The sequence below is a fragment of the Lynx rufus genome, unplaced genomic scaffold (assembly GCF_022079265.1).
Source record: "Lynx rufus isolate CCGP_SWC_20201006 ecotype Redwood Valley unplaced genomic scaffold, mLynRuf1.p SCAF_7, whole genome shotgun sequence".
Taxonomy (NCBI): Eukaryota; Metazoa; Chordata; class Mammalia; order Carnivora; family Felidae; genus Lynx; species Lynx rufus.
In genome coordinates, this window is record NW_025814889.1 from 133149161 (window position 1) to 133165827 (window position 16667).

Here is a 16667-nt window from a genome sequence, read left to right on the forward strand (position 1 = left end):
AAAACATGGAGTCTCTGAAAAGAGAAATATGAAACAGATTGATACCGAAGGATACGTCAAGATGTAAAGCTTGTTAGAAGAGGTGAAGGGTAACGTAAAAATGAAGCTACGTTCCGTTTTAATAGGCATCTTTGGGTTATAAGCGACAGAAACTCAAATTGAACCGGCCATGGGAAAAGCAGGGGTTGTGACTGGGCCTCAGGCACAGGAGAGGCAGAGACTGGAAAAGTACCAGCACACTTTTTCCGTCTCCCATCCTTTCTTCTCTGTGTGTAATGCCTTCATTTTCTCCTCTTGCAGACTGGCTTCCTCCACCTGAATGTGGACATAGCCACAGATAGCTCTGGACTCACGCCTCACACTGTGCCACCTGAGAGGCCTCCCTCTTCCTTCATTCAAATTGGAAAAATCCAGGAGAATGACGCTGCTCGGCCCAGCCTGAAAGTCACATGCCCGTTACCTTGGCCAGAGGGTGGGATGCTACCACTGGCAACCCCCCATCAGAAAGGCACGGTGGGACGAGGGGAGAGTCAACAGGACAGAAGAACGAACGAACAGAAAGCCAACTTGCGGAGGCTTCCCAAACTCGAGGCCGAGGCCAAGGACATACAAATCACTAGAGCGACTAAGGGACAGACCAATTTCCAAGGATATTCACTTATTCACTTATGCAGTATTTAATCATTTCTTGAACATTTCAGTTTCAGGAATTGTCTAGAAGCACAAGTGAGGACAAAAGAGACGAGATCCCCACACGAGATACTTCCAGATAAAAATAAAAGCTCTAAAGGAAATAAAGAGCAGTGAGGTGCTGAACATCACGCCGTGGTGAAGGGAAGGAAAGTCGTACTGGGGACATAACGTATCACCTGAGCCTTGAACAGCAAGGGAAAGCCAGCTGTGCGGACATTCAGGCAGAGGGAACCGCTCTGATTTCCCTTCTTCAGGAAGCCTTCTACTGAGAGAGAGCAAGTCCCTCCAGGCTCACCCTACACACACGTGGTCGAGCCGGGTTTCCACGCAACTCTCATGGCATCTACGCTTGTCTCTTACAGCACTTGCACGGTTTGCAATTGCCTATTTATTTGCTGAATGTCTTGTTCCTCCACTAAAGTGTAACGTCCATGAAGGCCAGAGCTATACCTGTTTGTTAAGATACTTCAGAAGTGTCTGCGAAATGAGCGAGTGAACGTGCTGAGGAAACATCTTCCAGATGCAGGGGGGGAGTCTCTGTAAATTCACAAAGGAACATCACGTAAAGGGATTTGGAAATGTGGTAAATTCAAAGATGCCGGGCAAAGTGATGCGCCAGGCTTCTAGAAGAACATGCACTAGGCTTGGAACAGTGGTCATAAAACATCTTAACGCCCCTCCCTCCATACCTGACCCACTAACCAATCAAAATTTACTCTTCCTCCTCCATTCCTTTCTCAGTCAAGTTGATCTCCATTCTAAGCCTGAAATATGAACATTCACCTCCCCAGATGCAGTAACCCGTGTCCACTGATGGTACCCACTAAATCTTTCCCCCCCTCGCTGTGTCCCTCAGTTCAGGCTCTGCTCATTTCCTGCCCGCGGTGTTTCAAATTATTGACTTATCTGGAGTCTCCCTCACCATCTGTGCTCCACAGTGTCTCCAGGGGCGAGGGGGTGTGGGGTCGGGAGAAGCACCCCCAACAGTGTATCTGATCAAGGTATTTTCCAGTTAAAAAAAAAAACCCCTCGGTCAAGTTGGCACAGTAAAGTCAAGCTTCAAAGTACCCCTCTGCTCCGCAACAAATACAGAGCGCTAACAGACACTGCCAGGCCCCAAAACAAGATAGAAACCCCCACAAACCAGAAACGGAAGAGAAATGGAAGGGTGGCCAGCACGGCTGAGGCCTCAGGGCTGCGGGGCCCTTGGTCTGGCAGCCAGGAGTTCAGGGGACCAGAGCCGGCCTTACTCCCTCTTTGATGTCAGGAGGTATCGGTGTTTGTGAGAGAAGGCTGGGAAGAAAAGAAATAGTAGGGACAAAACCAGCGGCTAATTGTTTCCTGGGCTGTCACTTATTTGTAGCTGTGGGTCTAGAAGCTAGAAGACACGTGTGCAGCCTCAAGACTGGGAACTAAACCGAGTCACCACCACCAGCATCTAAGACATCCCGGTTCCGTCACAGGGCACGAGCCCCGAGCTTCCTTTACAAGGGCTGCGCTGGGGGCTCTGAGGGAGCTGGGTGGAAAGAACTGGAAAAAGCAACGTAAAGGGGTAAACATGAATGGTGGGGGAAGAGCCTCTTGGTCAAAATAAGGTAGAAAACTAAAATTCCAAAATAGATTTTTTTTTTTTTTTAATGAAAGATGGCTGATAAAAGCAGCAATCAAAACGTAAATTCACAGGGTGTCTGGGTGGCTCAGTTGGCTAAGCGTCTGACATTTGATTTCGGTTCAGCCCCGTGTTGGGTGGTGCTCGGAACCTCTTGGGATTCTCTCTCTCTCCCCCTCTCTGTCCCTCCCCTGCTCGTACTCGTGCCTTCTCTCTCTCCCCCTTCCCCTCTCTCTCTCTCTCTCAATATAAACTTAAAATAAACTTAAAAACAAACACATGCATTCACTCCAAATGAAATCAACGTTCTACAGGATTCTATAAGATCTTCTATAAATCAATATTCTATATTGCCAGAGGATTTTAAAATCCTAAACCAAGATTTTTAAAATAAATACAATTAAGAGAGATTATTACAGGAGTCATATCCGCAACAAGGACTACGCGAAAACCACAAAGGACAGATTGCAAGGTCCTGGTATTTACCTAGAAGAAGTTCCAAAAGAAGAAAATTAAGGTCATCACAAAAAAGCAATATTCAGAGCAAAAAGAGCTAGGAATTTTACAGAAAAGACGTGAATCCTCACATCAAAAATGATCTCCAAAGACCAAGCGGGATAAAAAAAAAAAAAAAAAAAAAAAAAGAACAAAGCTATATGGAGAGACACTGGAGAAAAACAGAAGAACGTCTAGGATAATGAGAAACTCTCCAAAGCTACCAGTCCCTTCTTCAGACCTACAATAGCCCGCTGGCCATTCAGTCAGCACTCATTCGGCACCTGCGTCAAACCAAGTGAAGAAACAGAGATACCAATAAGGTCATCTCAGTCCTCCAAACCCCACAGTCCAGTGAAGATGGACACCCAGATGGCTCTTACAGCAGTGTGTTCAGCAGACGTGTGGACAAGGTACAGTGCATTGGCAGAAACCGCGGCAACGGCACGGAAAAGCCCTTCCTGATGGTTGTAGTGAGCATTATTTGGACATGAATATACACTGCGGGAAACAAAATTAATTAAAGTCAAAATATGCCAAGGACTAACAGTATTAGCTAAGATTAACTGACGATTTACTATGCGCCTGACTTTCAGACATTATCTCACATCCATCTGCACGAAGCCCATTTTACAGATGAGACAAGTAAGTTTACGGGGAGTAAAAAAACTCTCCAAAAGTCATAGACTTAATAATAAGCTGGAAGGTAGAGACCGGCTCCATAAAAATAACAAAATGCAGACTTTTATTTCTTTGACTGAATTCAGTGCACAAATGTAAGCTTTTTTATTTGATGACAAGATTGAGAAGAGAAGGATTGTATTGACATAGCACCGAAGTGCTAACCTGGTTACTCTCCCTTGTTTGTCTGCCCTGCTCTGCTGTCCATGTGCATACAGGAAGCAAGGAGGAACGTGGGAAGACTGGCCGGACAGGTATATTTAAGTTTAAATAGATTCGCGATTTGCTTCTTGCTGTCATGATTACTAACACCTACATTTGTTGAAAAGGAGCGAAGGGTGACCCAAAATACTCAACTGTTTTAGATATAAAGATTTTGTTTACACTCACAGTAATATAACTTAAAAAAATTTTTTTTTAGTATTTATTTTTGAGAGAGAGACAGAGCATGAGCCAGGGAGGGGCAGAGAGAGAGGGAGACACAGAATCTGAAGGCTCCAGGCTCTGAGCTGTCAGCACAGATCCCGATGCGGGGCTCGAACCTGCAAACTGGGAGATCATGACCTGAGCTAAAGTCGGACACCTAACCGACTGAGCCACCCAGGCGCCCCATCATAGTAATATAACTTTTAACTGTAACTTTTAACAATAGCAGAACAGGCTTATGATGACCTGCATGTTTGTTAAAAGAAATTCATGACTTCATCAAAACTACAAAAATGTTGGTTATAGGAAATCACATTTGGTCAGTGGCCTTGTGTTAATGAACCCACCTCTCTGTAAATGAGCACAACTCCATTGCATTAGCTAATCAACCCACCACCATCTATCAGGTGGGTTCGATGGTTAGAGAATTTGGACTCCTGTTGTCTGACCGTTGTAGAGAGAAAATCAAGTCTGATGAATTTGTAAGGTACATCACGCACCCCCCCGTGCCGCGTGCTTAGCCACTACACCACACTGCCTGGGATTTGCCCGTCTCATGCCCCCACGTTCCTTCCCTCCTGTACAAGAATACCCTCAGATTTGACTCTGCTTTTGGAGCCTTGACCAACGTCTAAATCAATTCTTCCACCTTTCTAGATATTTTCTTTCTCTTGAACTCACTCTTTCCAGAGATCTTGCCTCTGTTTATCACAGTCACTCTGAAAGGGAAATCCCAATCATTCCTTTTTTCTCCTACTTGCCCATGTTCCGTCTTTCTCTAAACCCCTTCCTGGCCCAAATACACGTTTTCTCCTTTCTCCTTTCTTCTCGGAGAACCTGAACTCAAAAAACAACCTCCTCAGAAACAACTGATTTTAATAACTTATAAACTAATATAAATATAAATTAATGTATTACAGGGGCGCCTGGGTGGCTCAGTTAAGCATCTGACTTCGGCTCAGGTCATGATCTCACAGTCCATGAGTCTGAGCCCCGCGTCGGGCTCTGTGTTGACAGCTCGGAGCCTGGAGCCTGCTTCGGATTCTGCGTCTCCCTCTCTCTCTGCCCCTCCCCTGCCCATGCTCCGTCTCTTTCTGTAACATTAAAAAGAAAGTTTAAAATAAATGTATTACATCTTCCAGAGAGTTTGCTTTTTACATTTTAGTTTGTATCTCTTAACTCTGGCGTACAAGGCTTATTACTTCCTAATGTCACTCCAAGACATTTAATTTTCGTGAGCAAATGGGTAGCTGATTGGGAAGGGCCAGTCCTTGAGGCCTGAACAAAATCAGCCCTGGATATAAATGTGAAGGGTCTAATTTCCCAAGTTGGATGACTGATAATGACAGTAGAAAACAAAAAAGGCAGTAACGTCACCAACGCATGCTACTTCTAGTAAAACTGCTTACTTAACACAACTTTTTAACAACACTGAAAAGCCGTCTTTTTAAAATGTACCTTTCAAAAGAAATCTAGCTTGAATTTAAATATATGAGTGTGTGTGTATATACAATGGCCCATTTAAATGAAATCAACTGCAATTTCAGGACTTAACTAATTGAGAATATCGTAGTACATAAACTTTAATGCACACATTTCTGAGAACCTATATCAGTTTTATGAAAGGAATACCATAATTTCTGTAAATAAATAATTTGATGGTGTGAAACATTCAATTGGGTATTTTTCAGACCCTTTTAATTAAGTTCACTCCAGTAGTTCAGTGAAACTGTTAGGATATTTTTTAAAACTCAATTAGGAGAGGCTACCTAGCATAATAATAGAATAGGACCAAAGAGTATTAGAGTATTAATCATGTTCAGTCATTAATGAAATGTGCAACCTTACCTAAAGAACAATCTGAGCGTTAGCGCCTCATCTGTGTCAGAGAGATAATACACATCCTTCATTCCTCATAAGGTGTTGTCAGATCACATGATATACCATACATGAAAATGCTCTATGGGCGCCTGGGTGGCTCAGTCGGTTAAGCGTCCAACTTCAGCTCAGGTCATAATCTAATGGTTCATGGGTTCGGACTCTGTCAGCTGTGCTGACAGCTCGGAGCCTGGAGCCTGCTTGGGATTCTGTGTCTCCCTCTCTCTCTCCCTCTGCCTCTCCTCTGCTTGTGCTCTCTCTCTCTCTCTCTCAAAAATAAACATTAAAAAAAATGAAGACGACTTTGGTTAAATATACACCTGCCCTATGACCCAGAAATGCCACTCTTAAGTGTATGCCCGAGAGAGCTGAATATGTATGTCCACAAAAAGCCTTACATAAGGATGTTCGTAACAGCTTTACTCATAATAGCCAAGGACTATACACACACCAAGTGCTCATCAACAGAAGACAGGTAAACAAACTGTGGTATATAAGTTATATCTCAATAAAGCACTGTTAGCATTAAAAATCTATTTTTAAAAGGAATTTATAGTGAATAAATGGGAATTTTGTTGTTAAAGGAATCGACTTTGACATTTATATTTTTTATATTCCTAAAAGAAAGTCAGTTGCTATAAACCCGCTTAAAAGTATGAAAGTACTAGGATATTAATCATCCATTCATCTAATATCTATTGAGTGATCCCACCCCCAGGCATGTACTAAGGGCTAGGGACAATGCTCTTGCCCTTTAGAAATTCACAGTTTTGCAAGAGATACAGGCATGTATATAAATGTGCTCTGACAGAGGCATGACAGAGGTATAGAGGCGTTGTGCACACAACGGAGACAATGTTCTACTCTACCTGAGAATATCAAGGAGATTCAGGACTATCAGCTGGAGACCCTGAATCTCCTGCAGGAACATGGCCCCCTTCCTGATGAGTTTGAGCCTACCTTGCAATGGGCCCTAAATCTAAGAGAAAAGAAACTGGCCCGATCACGCCAACTGTGTCTAGCTAGTTGCCCGAGACCATAAAATTAGATTTGTGTGAAGGATTTTTTTTAAGCCACGATTGCCACCAGACTATAAGGTATACATTTCTTGTACCATCTTTGACCTAAAACAACTTAAACAGATGCAAAAAAGGATAAACTTTTCAGTTCCTGTCCCAGATTAATGAGCAGAACTAGTTTAGGTCTCAGGTCCTTCCTGTGTGTCCCACCTTGCCACGTGTAACTAGTTAAATGCGCGATCAAGTCTGGAGACACGACACAGGTCGACAGGGTGGAGTAGAACGTCACTCATTCAGTCCGTCAGTCATTCAACAATGTATTGTAGTAGGTGAGAACGTGGATTCTGGAGCCAAAACATCGAGCTTATAATCTTGGCTCTGCCACTAACTAGCTGTGTGAACTGGCTACTCAACCTCTTTCTACCTTACTTTCCTCCTCAGTAAAATGGGGCCAATACCGCAACTGTCTCAAAGGGTTATTATGAAGATTAAATGAGTTAACATATATGAAGTCGTTAGAAGAGTCTTTGTCACATAGTTAAATGTCATAAACTTGTTTGCTAATATAGGGGGTCCAAAAAGTTAGGGAATACAGAAGAAAACTTATTTTTACATAGTGTGCTAACTACATTTTACGTTAATACGTTCACTGTTTTTCTATAGATTCTAGACACTGTTTCAGGTAAAGTACCTCTAAATTTAAAGCAATGTGTCCAATTGTCAACCTAAAAAAAAAAAAAAAGAACTACAATAAATACAAGACAGAGTGTCCCCCAAAGTCTGGAAACACAGTGAAAATCATGTATTTATTATAAATTTTTTCAGATTAACAATTAGACTCATTGCTTTAAATTTACTTCATCTGAAAAACTGTCTGGAGGTTGAAGAGAAACACTGGGAAAGTCATTTGAAATGTTAACAAACTACTTGAAAACAAGTTTCTCCTGTTCCCCAAGTTTTCTGAGTTGTTTTCTCAATTTTTCCCCCCTGTAGCCAACGGGAATACTTTCCAAGACCCCCAGTGGATGCCTGAAACTGCAGATACTATCAAACCCTACCTGTGTTTCTTCTTAATTTATAAATTAGACACAGTAAGAGATTAACAACAACAATAATAAAATAGACCAATTATAAGAATATACCATAGCGGAAGTTATTACATGAATGTGGTCTCTCTCTCTCAAAATACCTTATTGTACTCCACTCACTTTTCTCCATGTGATGATGTGAGATAAAACACCTACGTGATGAGATGAAGTGAAGCGAATGATGGAGACACTGTGTCATAGCACTAGGCTACTACCTGCCTTCTGAACCACGTATCAGAAGGAGGCTCATCTGCTTCCGGACGATAGTTGACTACGGGTAACTGAAACTGTGAAAACTGAAACCACAGATAAAGCGGGGACTACTGTAGGGACGCCTGGGTGGCTCAGTTGGTTAAGCACCCAACTCTCGATTTCAGCTCAGGTCATGATCTCGCAGTTCGTGAGCTCGAGCCCCGCATCGGGCTCTCTCTGCTGTCGGCGCAGAGCCTGCTTCAGATGCTCTGTCCCCCTCTCTCTGCCCCTCCCATGTGTGCTGTCTCTCTCTCAAAGATAAATAAACATTAAGAAATGGGGGGGGACTACTGTAATACTATTATGAAGTACTGAGCATGAGCTGTGTGATAGCTGCTGTTGTAATGTTGAAAATAGAGCATGGGCAAAGCAGACATAAAACATTCCTGCTCTCAGGGCACCTGGGGGGCTCAGTTTGGTTAAGGGTCTGACTCTTGATTTCAGCTCAGGTCATGATCTCACAGTTAGTGAGTTTGAGCCCCACACTGGGCTCTGTGCTGACAGCATGGAGCCTGCTTAGGATTCTGTCTCCCTCTCCCTCTCTCTGCCTCTCCTCCCCTTGCCATCTCTCTCTCTCTCAAAAATAAAATAAATTTAAAAAAAATTAAAAAAAAATTCCTGCCCTCATAAAACATATGTTTTAGTAGGAAGAAATAGACAATAAATAATAAAATAAAACATGCCCTATGTCAGATGAGAAAAGCTATGAAGAAAACTAAAACAGAAAGTGGCTAGGGCCTATCAGTGCAATTGTGGGATGGGGCTGATTTTTCATAAATAGGGTAGATAAGAGGCCTTACTAAAAAGATGACTTTCTCAGCGGAGATCTGAAGTATGTGAGAAAACAATGCAGGTATCTGGGGATGAACACTCAGGCAAAGGGAACGGCAAGTGTAAAAGCCAATCATGGAAACCCCCCCAAAAGTCTTTTTCTATAATTTCTTCTATTTTTATCTTTTTTTCTTTGCCTCTTCTTGACAGCCTGTATCTCAGGTAGGATCCAGCTACAGATCACTTGGATCACTACAATTTCTCTTCCGTTAATTTCTCAATACAAACTTCACTCTCTGCTTTTCTTTTCTGATACAATAAAATCATTCTTATTCAGTAGTTTTTCAGGTATCATATTTCCTATCTCAAGTCTTTTGCTTTTTTTATGATTTCCATTCAATAAAAATTTACTGAGGTCTAGTACGTGCCAAGGCCTGCTGGTAAAAAGATGATTATCACATGACATGTACCTTCAGAATCTAGTTAAGGATAAATATATACACACACGCACATACATAAAGTGGATAAAATATACTGTAAAAAACACCTCACTGATATTATGAATAAAATGCCACAGCAATTAATTCTTCCCAGTAAGGAAAAGAAGACGTAGTCGGAGATATAGAGGAAAAGCCTCCTGAGCTAGGATCTGATGACTAAGTAGGAACTCAACAAACAGACAGCAGGAAACAACTAGTACAGGGAAGAAGAAACATCTTAAGTATCAGCACAGAGATGTGAAAGCAAATAATACATTAGGAATGCTTGGATGCAATGTGTTAGCTTAGAAGACTAAGGAAATAAGAGTAGAAATGTCGATTGGGAACATGCTAAGAGGCCTGACTTTATCCCAAGAGCCAGTGGCTCCCAAATTATTTTGACCACACACCCTATCAGTCACAAAATTTTATGCATATATCTATATCTATATCTGTATCTATATCTATCTATCTATATGTTTTTTTATGTGTAAATTATGCCAAGAACTACTATCCTAATATATTACACTCATTAGGAAACAAATACAAAAAGAGAAATGTGTAAAATATAAAGATGAAATAGGTAATATTTTCCCCCAACAGAATTATTTTTCACTAATTAGTATCTATTAACTTAAAGAATACTGTGTGCCAATGTTACCAATCAATAACCACTGTCACTTCCATAATCAACAAATGAATATACGATGCTTCTGTTGACAATTCAGTTCTCACTTGCATTTTTCTTGCTCTCTTCATGCTACCAAGTCATCAAGAATATTTTCAAAGCCCAAAATAGTATGCATGTGCTTACTTCTTTGATCTTAAGCTCAGCTGTTAAGAAATCTGAAAAACCTTTATGGTAGTGAATGTAAACATATCCAAATATACCATACCTTATAAAAGGTATAAATGCATAAACAAGCTTGCTTACAATTTCATGCTTATCTACTTTATCTCTCAAAACAGCTCACACACTCTTCAGAGTAGGGGCTGATCCTCTCTCTTTCCACTTAAAAAAAAAAAATCATCATAGTGCTCAGCACAGTGATAAAATAGCTGCTCTGTAAAGTACAAAAATGATCACATTCCATTCACTGTTATCCAAAATATTAGGCCTTTTTAAAACTTAATTCTTGGGGATGCAAAACTTTAACCAGTATTTTATTTTAATTTTTAATGATTAATTTAATGCTCATAGAAGTTGATGCCTTCACAATTTTGAGATTAAGAAGCCTAGCATGATCAAAAACCAAGAAGATGTTCTCCAATATCATCATTAAACGTCACACCGGACCTTAAGTAAACACTTCAAAAATAAAGAGGATACACACCATGACCGAGTGGGATTTATACTAGGAATGCAAGGTTGGTGCCCATATGGAAATCAATCGATGCAATACACCATATCAACAGAATAAAGGAGAAAAAACACATAATCATCTCAGTAGCTGCAGAAAAAGGATTTGACAAAAGTCAACAGCCTTTCCTTATAAAAACATTCAATAAACTAACAATAGAACTCCAGCAGGGCACGTGGGTGGCTCAGTTAAGCCTTGGCTCAGGTCATGACCTCACCGGTTCGGTTTGTGAGTTCGAGCCCTGCCTTGGCCTCAGCCTCAGGCTCTCTGCTGTCAGCCCAGGGCTTCTATCCCCCTCCCTCTGGGCTCTCCCCTGCCTGCACACATGCGCTCGCTCTCAAACTAAACATTAAAAAACAAAACAAAACAACTCCATCAACCTTCTGATAAAAAGCATCTATGAAAACCCACACCTAACATCATACTTAATGGTGAAAGACTGAAAGCTTTCCTCTCAAGATCAGGAATGAAACTGATTCTCACCATTTCTATTCAATGTTGTACAGGAGGTTTTAGCCAGGGCAATTAAGCAAGAAAAAGAATTAAGATGCATCCGCATCGGAAAGGAAAAGTAAAACTATCTCTATGTGCAGATGACATGATATTGCGTGTAGGGAATCCTTAGGAATCTTTAAAAAAAAAACCAAAAACTATTACAGCTAATAAACAAGTTCAGCAAAGTAGCAGGATACAAGAGCAATATACAAAAATAACTCGAACGGTTGTATTTCTATACATTAGCAACGAGTAATCTAAAAATGGAATGAAGAAAATAATACCATAGAGAATAGCACCAAAGAGAATAAAATACTTATGACTATATTTACCGAAAGAAATGTAAGCCTTGTGCACTGAAAACCACAAAAGATTTATGAAAGAAGGCGTGGGGCGCCTGGTGGCTCAGTCGGTTGGGCAACTGACTTCAGCTCAGATCATGATCTCGCAGTCAGTGAGTTCAAGCCCCGCATCGGGCTCTGTGCTGAAAGTTCAGAGCCTGGAGCCTGCTTCCGATTCTGCGTCTCCCTCTCTCTCTCTGCCCTTCCCCCGCTTGCACTCTCTCTCTGTCTCTCAAAAATGAATACACGTTAAAATTTTTTTTAAAAAAGAAAGAAGACCTTAAATTAAAGGGAAGATATCTGGTGTTTGTGGATTGGAGGAACTGATGTTTGTTAAGATGGCAATATTCTCAAAATTGATCTACAGGTTCAGTGCAATCTTGATAAAAATTCTAGCTGCTTTTTTTTTTTTTACAGAAATTAACAAGCGAATGCTAAACTTGATAGGGAAATGCAAAGGACCCAGAAAGGCCACAACAATTATTGAAAAAGAACAAAGCTGGAGGACTCACCTTTATTTCAAAATTTACTACATAGCTACAGTAATCAAAACAGTGTGGCACTGGCATATAGACATATAGATCAGTAGAACAGAATTGAGAGAACAGGAGGTGCCTGGGTGGCTTAGTCAGTTAAGCATCTGCCTCTTGGTTTTGGCTCAGATCATGATCTCATGGATCATGAGATCGAGCCCCACATCGGGTTCCACACTGACAGCCCAGAGCCTGCTTGGGATTCTCTCTCCCTCTCTCTCTCTGCCTCTCTCCCACTCATGCTCTCTCTTTCTCAAAATAAATAAATAAACTTTTTTTTTTAATTGAGGGTACAGAAATAAAACCTTACATCTATGGTCAACGGATTTTTATAAGGGTGCCAGTATAATTCAATGGGGGAAGGAATAGTCTTTTCAGCAGGTAGTAGTGGGACAACTGGATATCTACACGCAAAAGAATGAGACTGGAACTCTACTTCACGCCATACGCAAAAATTCAGATCCAAGATCTAAATGGAAGAGCTAAAACATTGAAACTCTTAGAAAAAAACATAGGTGTGAATCTTCATGACCTTAGATTAAGCAATGACTTCTTACATATGACACTTAAAGCACAAGCACCAAAGGAAAACAGACAAACTGGTCTTCATCAAAATTTAATCGAGCAAGTAAAAAAGACAACCTAAGAATGGGAGAAGATATTTGCAAGTCACAAGATAGAGGTCTTGTATCCAGAATATAAAAAACTCAACACATAAAAAGAAAAAAAAAAAACCCCAACAATTAAAAATGGACAAAGGATTTGTACAGCCATTTCTTCAAAGAAGATATATAAATGGCCAACAAGGGCATAGAAAGATGCTCAACATCATTAGTCTTTAGGGAGACGTAAATTGAAACCGCAGCGAGATACTACTTTTCACCTCCGGTAGGATGGCTCTAATCGAAAAGATGGACAAGAACAAGTGTTGTCAAGGATACGGAAAAACAGGAACCCTCTTACATTGCTGGTAAGAATGTAAAATGGCGAGGCTGCTAAGGAAAACCAGTTACTGGTTCCTCAAAAGCTGAACATTGAATTGCCATACGACCCAGCAACTCCACTCCTAAGTATACACCCAACGGAACTGAAAGCAGAGGCTCAAACTGACACTTGTAGGCTTTTGTTCATTGCAGCCCAATTCACAAGAGCCAAAATGTGAAAACAACCCAAGAATCCACCATCAGATGAATAAACAAAATGTGGTATGTTTATACAATGGAATGTTATTCAGCTACAAAAAGAATGAAGTTCACATCAAGTATGTGAAATGAGCCAAAAACAAAAGGGCAAATACTATATGATTCACTTCCATGAGGTACCCCGAAGAGGTGAATTTATAGAGATAGAAGGTAGATTAGAGATCAGCAGGAGAGCTTTATTGCCCAATGATTATGGAGGTGCTTTTTTTTTTTTAAGTTTACTTATTTATGTTGAAAGAGAAAGTGAGCATGGGAGGGACAGAGAGAGAGAGAGAGAGAGGGAAAGAGAAAGAGAGAGAGAGGGACTTCCAAGCAGGTTCCACACTGTCAGCATGGAGCCCAGCACAGGGCTTGAATTCACAAACTGTGAGATCACGACCTGAGCCAAAACCAAGAGGCAGACGCTCAACCAACTGAGCCACTCAAGTGCCCCACAGTTAATGGAGTTTCTGCCTGGGGTGATGAAAGTTTTGGAAGTAGACAGTGGCAATGGTTGTGCCACACTGTGAATGTAATTAATGTCACGGAATTGCATGCTTAAAATGACAAATTTGGTTATTTACATTTTATCCCAATTTTTAAAAGTTAACAATATACCTAAAACCATAGGATTGTATACTTTAGATGGGTGAATTGTCTGACATGTGAATTATATTGCAATAAAGCTGATTTTTAAAATCTGAAGAAAAAAAGAAAAAGAAACGAGCTCTCAGGCTATAAAAAGGACATGGGAGAATCTTAAATGCAGACTGTCAAGTAAAGAAAGGAGTCTGAAAAAGCTACATCGTATATGATTCCAATTACATAATATTCTGGAAAAGGCAAAACTATAAAGACAATAAAAAGATCAGTGGCTACCAAGGGTTCCAGGCAGGGGAGAAAGGAGGAACAGGTAGAACGCAGGACATTTTCAAGGCAGTGAAACTATTATGATCCTGGAGTGGTAGATACACGACGTGCGTTTTTCTTTTTTTTTTTTTTTTTTTTTTTTTAATTTTTTTTTTCAACGTTTATTTATTTTTGGGACAGAGAGAGACAGAGCATGAATGGGGGAGGGGCAGAGAGAGAGGGAGACACAGAATCGGAAACAGGCTCCAGGCTCTGAGCCATCAGCCCAGAGCCTGATGCGGGGCTCGAACTCACGGACCGCGAGATCGTGACCTGGCTGAAGTCGGACGCTTAACCGACTGCGCCACCCAGGCGCCCCACAACGTGCGTTTTTCAAAACCCACAGAACAGAACACCAAGAGTGAACCCTAAGGTCAACAAAGGACTTTAGCAAACGTGTTAATACTGGTTATTAGTCAATTGTTACAAATGTACCACACTAATGCGAGATGTTAACTGGAGAGGCAGTGTGTGCGGATGGATGGCGAAGGGTATGTGGGAACTCTGTACTTTCTGTGTAAATCTGTAAATCTTTTCTCTAAATCTCAAGCTGCTCTTAAAAAAGGTCTATTCTAAAAATGTATGCTTCACACAAAGACTGCACTGAATTGTATCCTTTTCTCATGATTCATAAGACTATTCACTTTAAATGCTAATTATAATTTTACATTAGATGGGGAGGAAATGCTTGGTTTTTTTAGCATTACAGAATACCAGACGTTTCCAAGTCATCTCCGTTTGGTATTCCCCATAACTGTTCCCTACTTCACCTCCTCCTCCACCCCCGACAAAATTATTTTATGACCTAAATTTTTGTATTCCTATACTTCCATCTAGATAGTCTTGGAGGATTCTGGAGCCTGTGGAAACGCTTCCTTACATTTATGACTAAATTCCAGTCCAATTATAATTGTGAATTACAGTGACCTTATTACACCAAGCTGCCATGCTTCCTGTCTTATTCACTTTGTTCATCTTCTACGAGCTATCGTTCTATCGGGAACCTTACGTGTGTTAGTTTTACACATTCCTTTGAAAGAAAATTGCTCTCTCAGGCACTGAAGAGTCAACACGAAGTCTTCTGGAAACTGTAACTGTCCCAGAGAAAGGGAGCTGATACATTTGAGGATAACTTTCCCCCAGCTCCTGCTTCAAAACGATCCCTTCCCAAACGTCTAATCTTTAGTGGCACACCATACACATTGCTTTTACCTTGGTCTTTTCCAGCTTCGTCTACGTGTTGAAAATCTTTTAGTGTCTGAAGTTTACAGAACCCCTCTCTGCAATGCTGGATAACTTTCTTTGATCCATTCTTGATGAGATAATCCATGAGCGTAAGGGATTTATACACATGACGCCAGCTCTTCCCATGGTCACCGAGTCTCTGCCACAGCATATTCATAATCTCTGACAGAGAAATTGTGTTGAAAGTCAGGTCACTGATATCTAACATGAGAGAACTCGAAGGACCCCAAGGGTCATTGGAAGTTGCTTCCCTGACTTTTATTTCGGCATCTGAGTAATTCTTCATGAAGTTTTTCACTTGCCTCCTGAATGCCATCGGTAAGAAGTTTGAAGGTGGGATGGGGGTGTGAGCAACGGAAAAGGAGTTCATATAATTGGTTTATAAAATTGAGAGGTAACTGGCCCCCAGTTCTGCTGCTCCCAAACACAAATGATTAATCTCCATTTTGACGAGGCATCAATTTCCTGCAAAGCAAAGCACAAAAAATAGGTAAGTGAAAGCTTTTCTGAGAAGTCTACAGAAGACCAAGTCAGTGTGAGAAATCTAGTTTTACTTAGAAATCAGCCCCTCACTTACAGGAGCCAGAATTGAGGGCACTATATAAAATTCTCCTAGGAGCTGTATGGGAAAATCTCTCACGAGGGATTGGCCCATATTATGTGAAGAAATATAGGTGGTGTTTTTAGTCCTAAACGTTTCTGCAGAAAATTTTCACTCAATCACTCAACCTCTTTGGCCAGAAATAAAATTATCTTAAAGCATTACATGGACAGTGGGCAAGTCAGTTTAAGAAAATGGAACTTGGGGGGCACCTGGGTGGCTCAGTCGGTGAAGCATCTGGCTTCGGCTCAGGTTGTGATCTCACGGTTCGTGGGTTCGAGCCCCACGTGGGGCTCTGTGCTGACAGCTCAGAGCCTGGAGCCTGCTTGGGATTCTGTGTCTCCCTCTCTCTCTGCCTGTTCCCTGCTCGCTCGCTCTCTCTCTCAAAAATAAATAAACATTAAAAACAAAGAAAATGGAACTTGTGCTCTGACATCTCATGCTTAAAACTTATCTTGTATAAAATAGTGTGTCCCAAAGGTAATTAAGACGGTTAACGACTGAGTCTTAGCGTCATCAAGTGACCCTGTGGTTGTATTCTTCTTAGAACTACAAGTCACTAGAATCAGATCTAAATATGTTCTGCTTTCTTGTTAATCTGAAAGTAGGG

The 16667-nt window shown here is 41.1% G+C and overlaps 1 protein-coding gene across 1 annotated transcript in view; it reads right to left on the reverse strand.

The window, feature by feature from the left end:
* The window catches only part of ENTHD1 (ENTH domain containing 1), a 105924-nt gene extending 90152 nt beyond the window's left edge, over positions 1-15772 (reverse strand). Inside the window, exon 1 of the mRNA XM_047065816.1 lies at positions 15424-15772. Within this exon, the coding sequence (XP_046921772.1) occupies positions 15424-15772 (349 nt within the window). The remainder of the gene's footprint in view (positions 1-15423) is intronic.
* Positions 15773-16667: the final 895 nt, after the last annotated feature.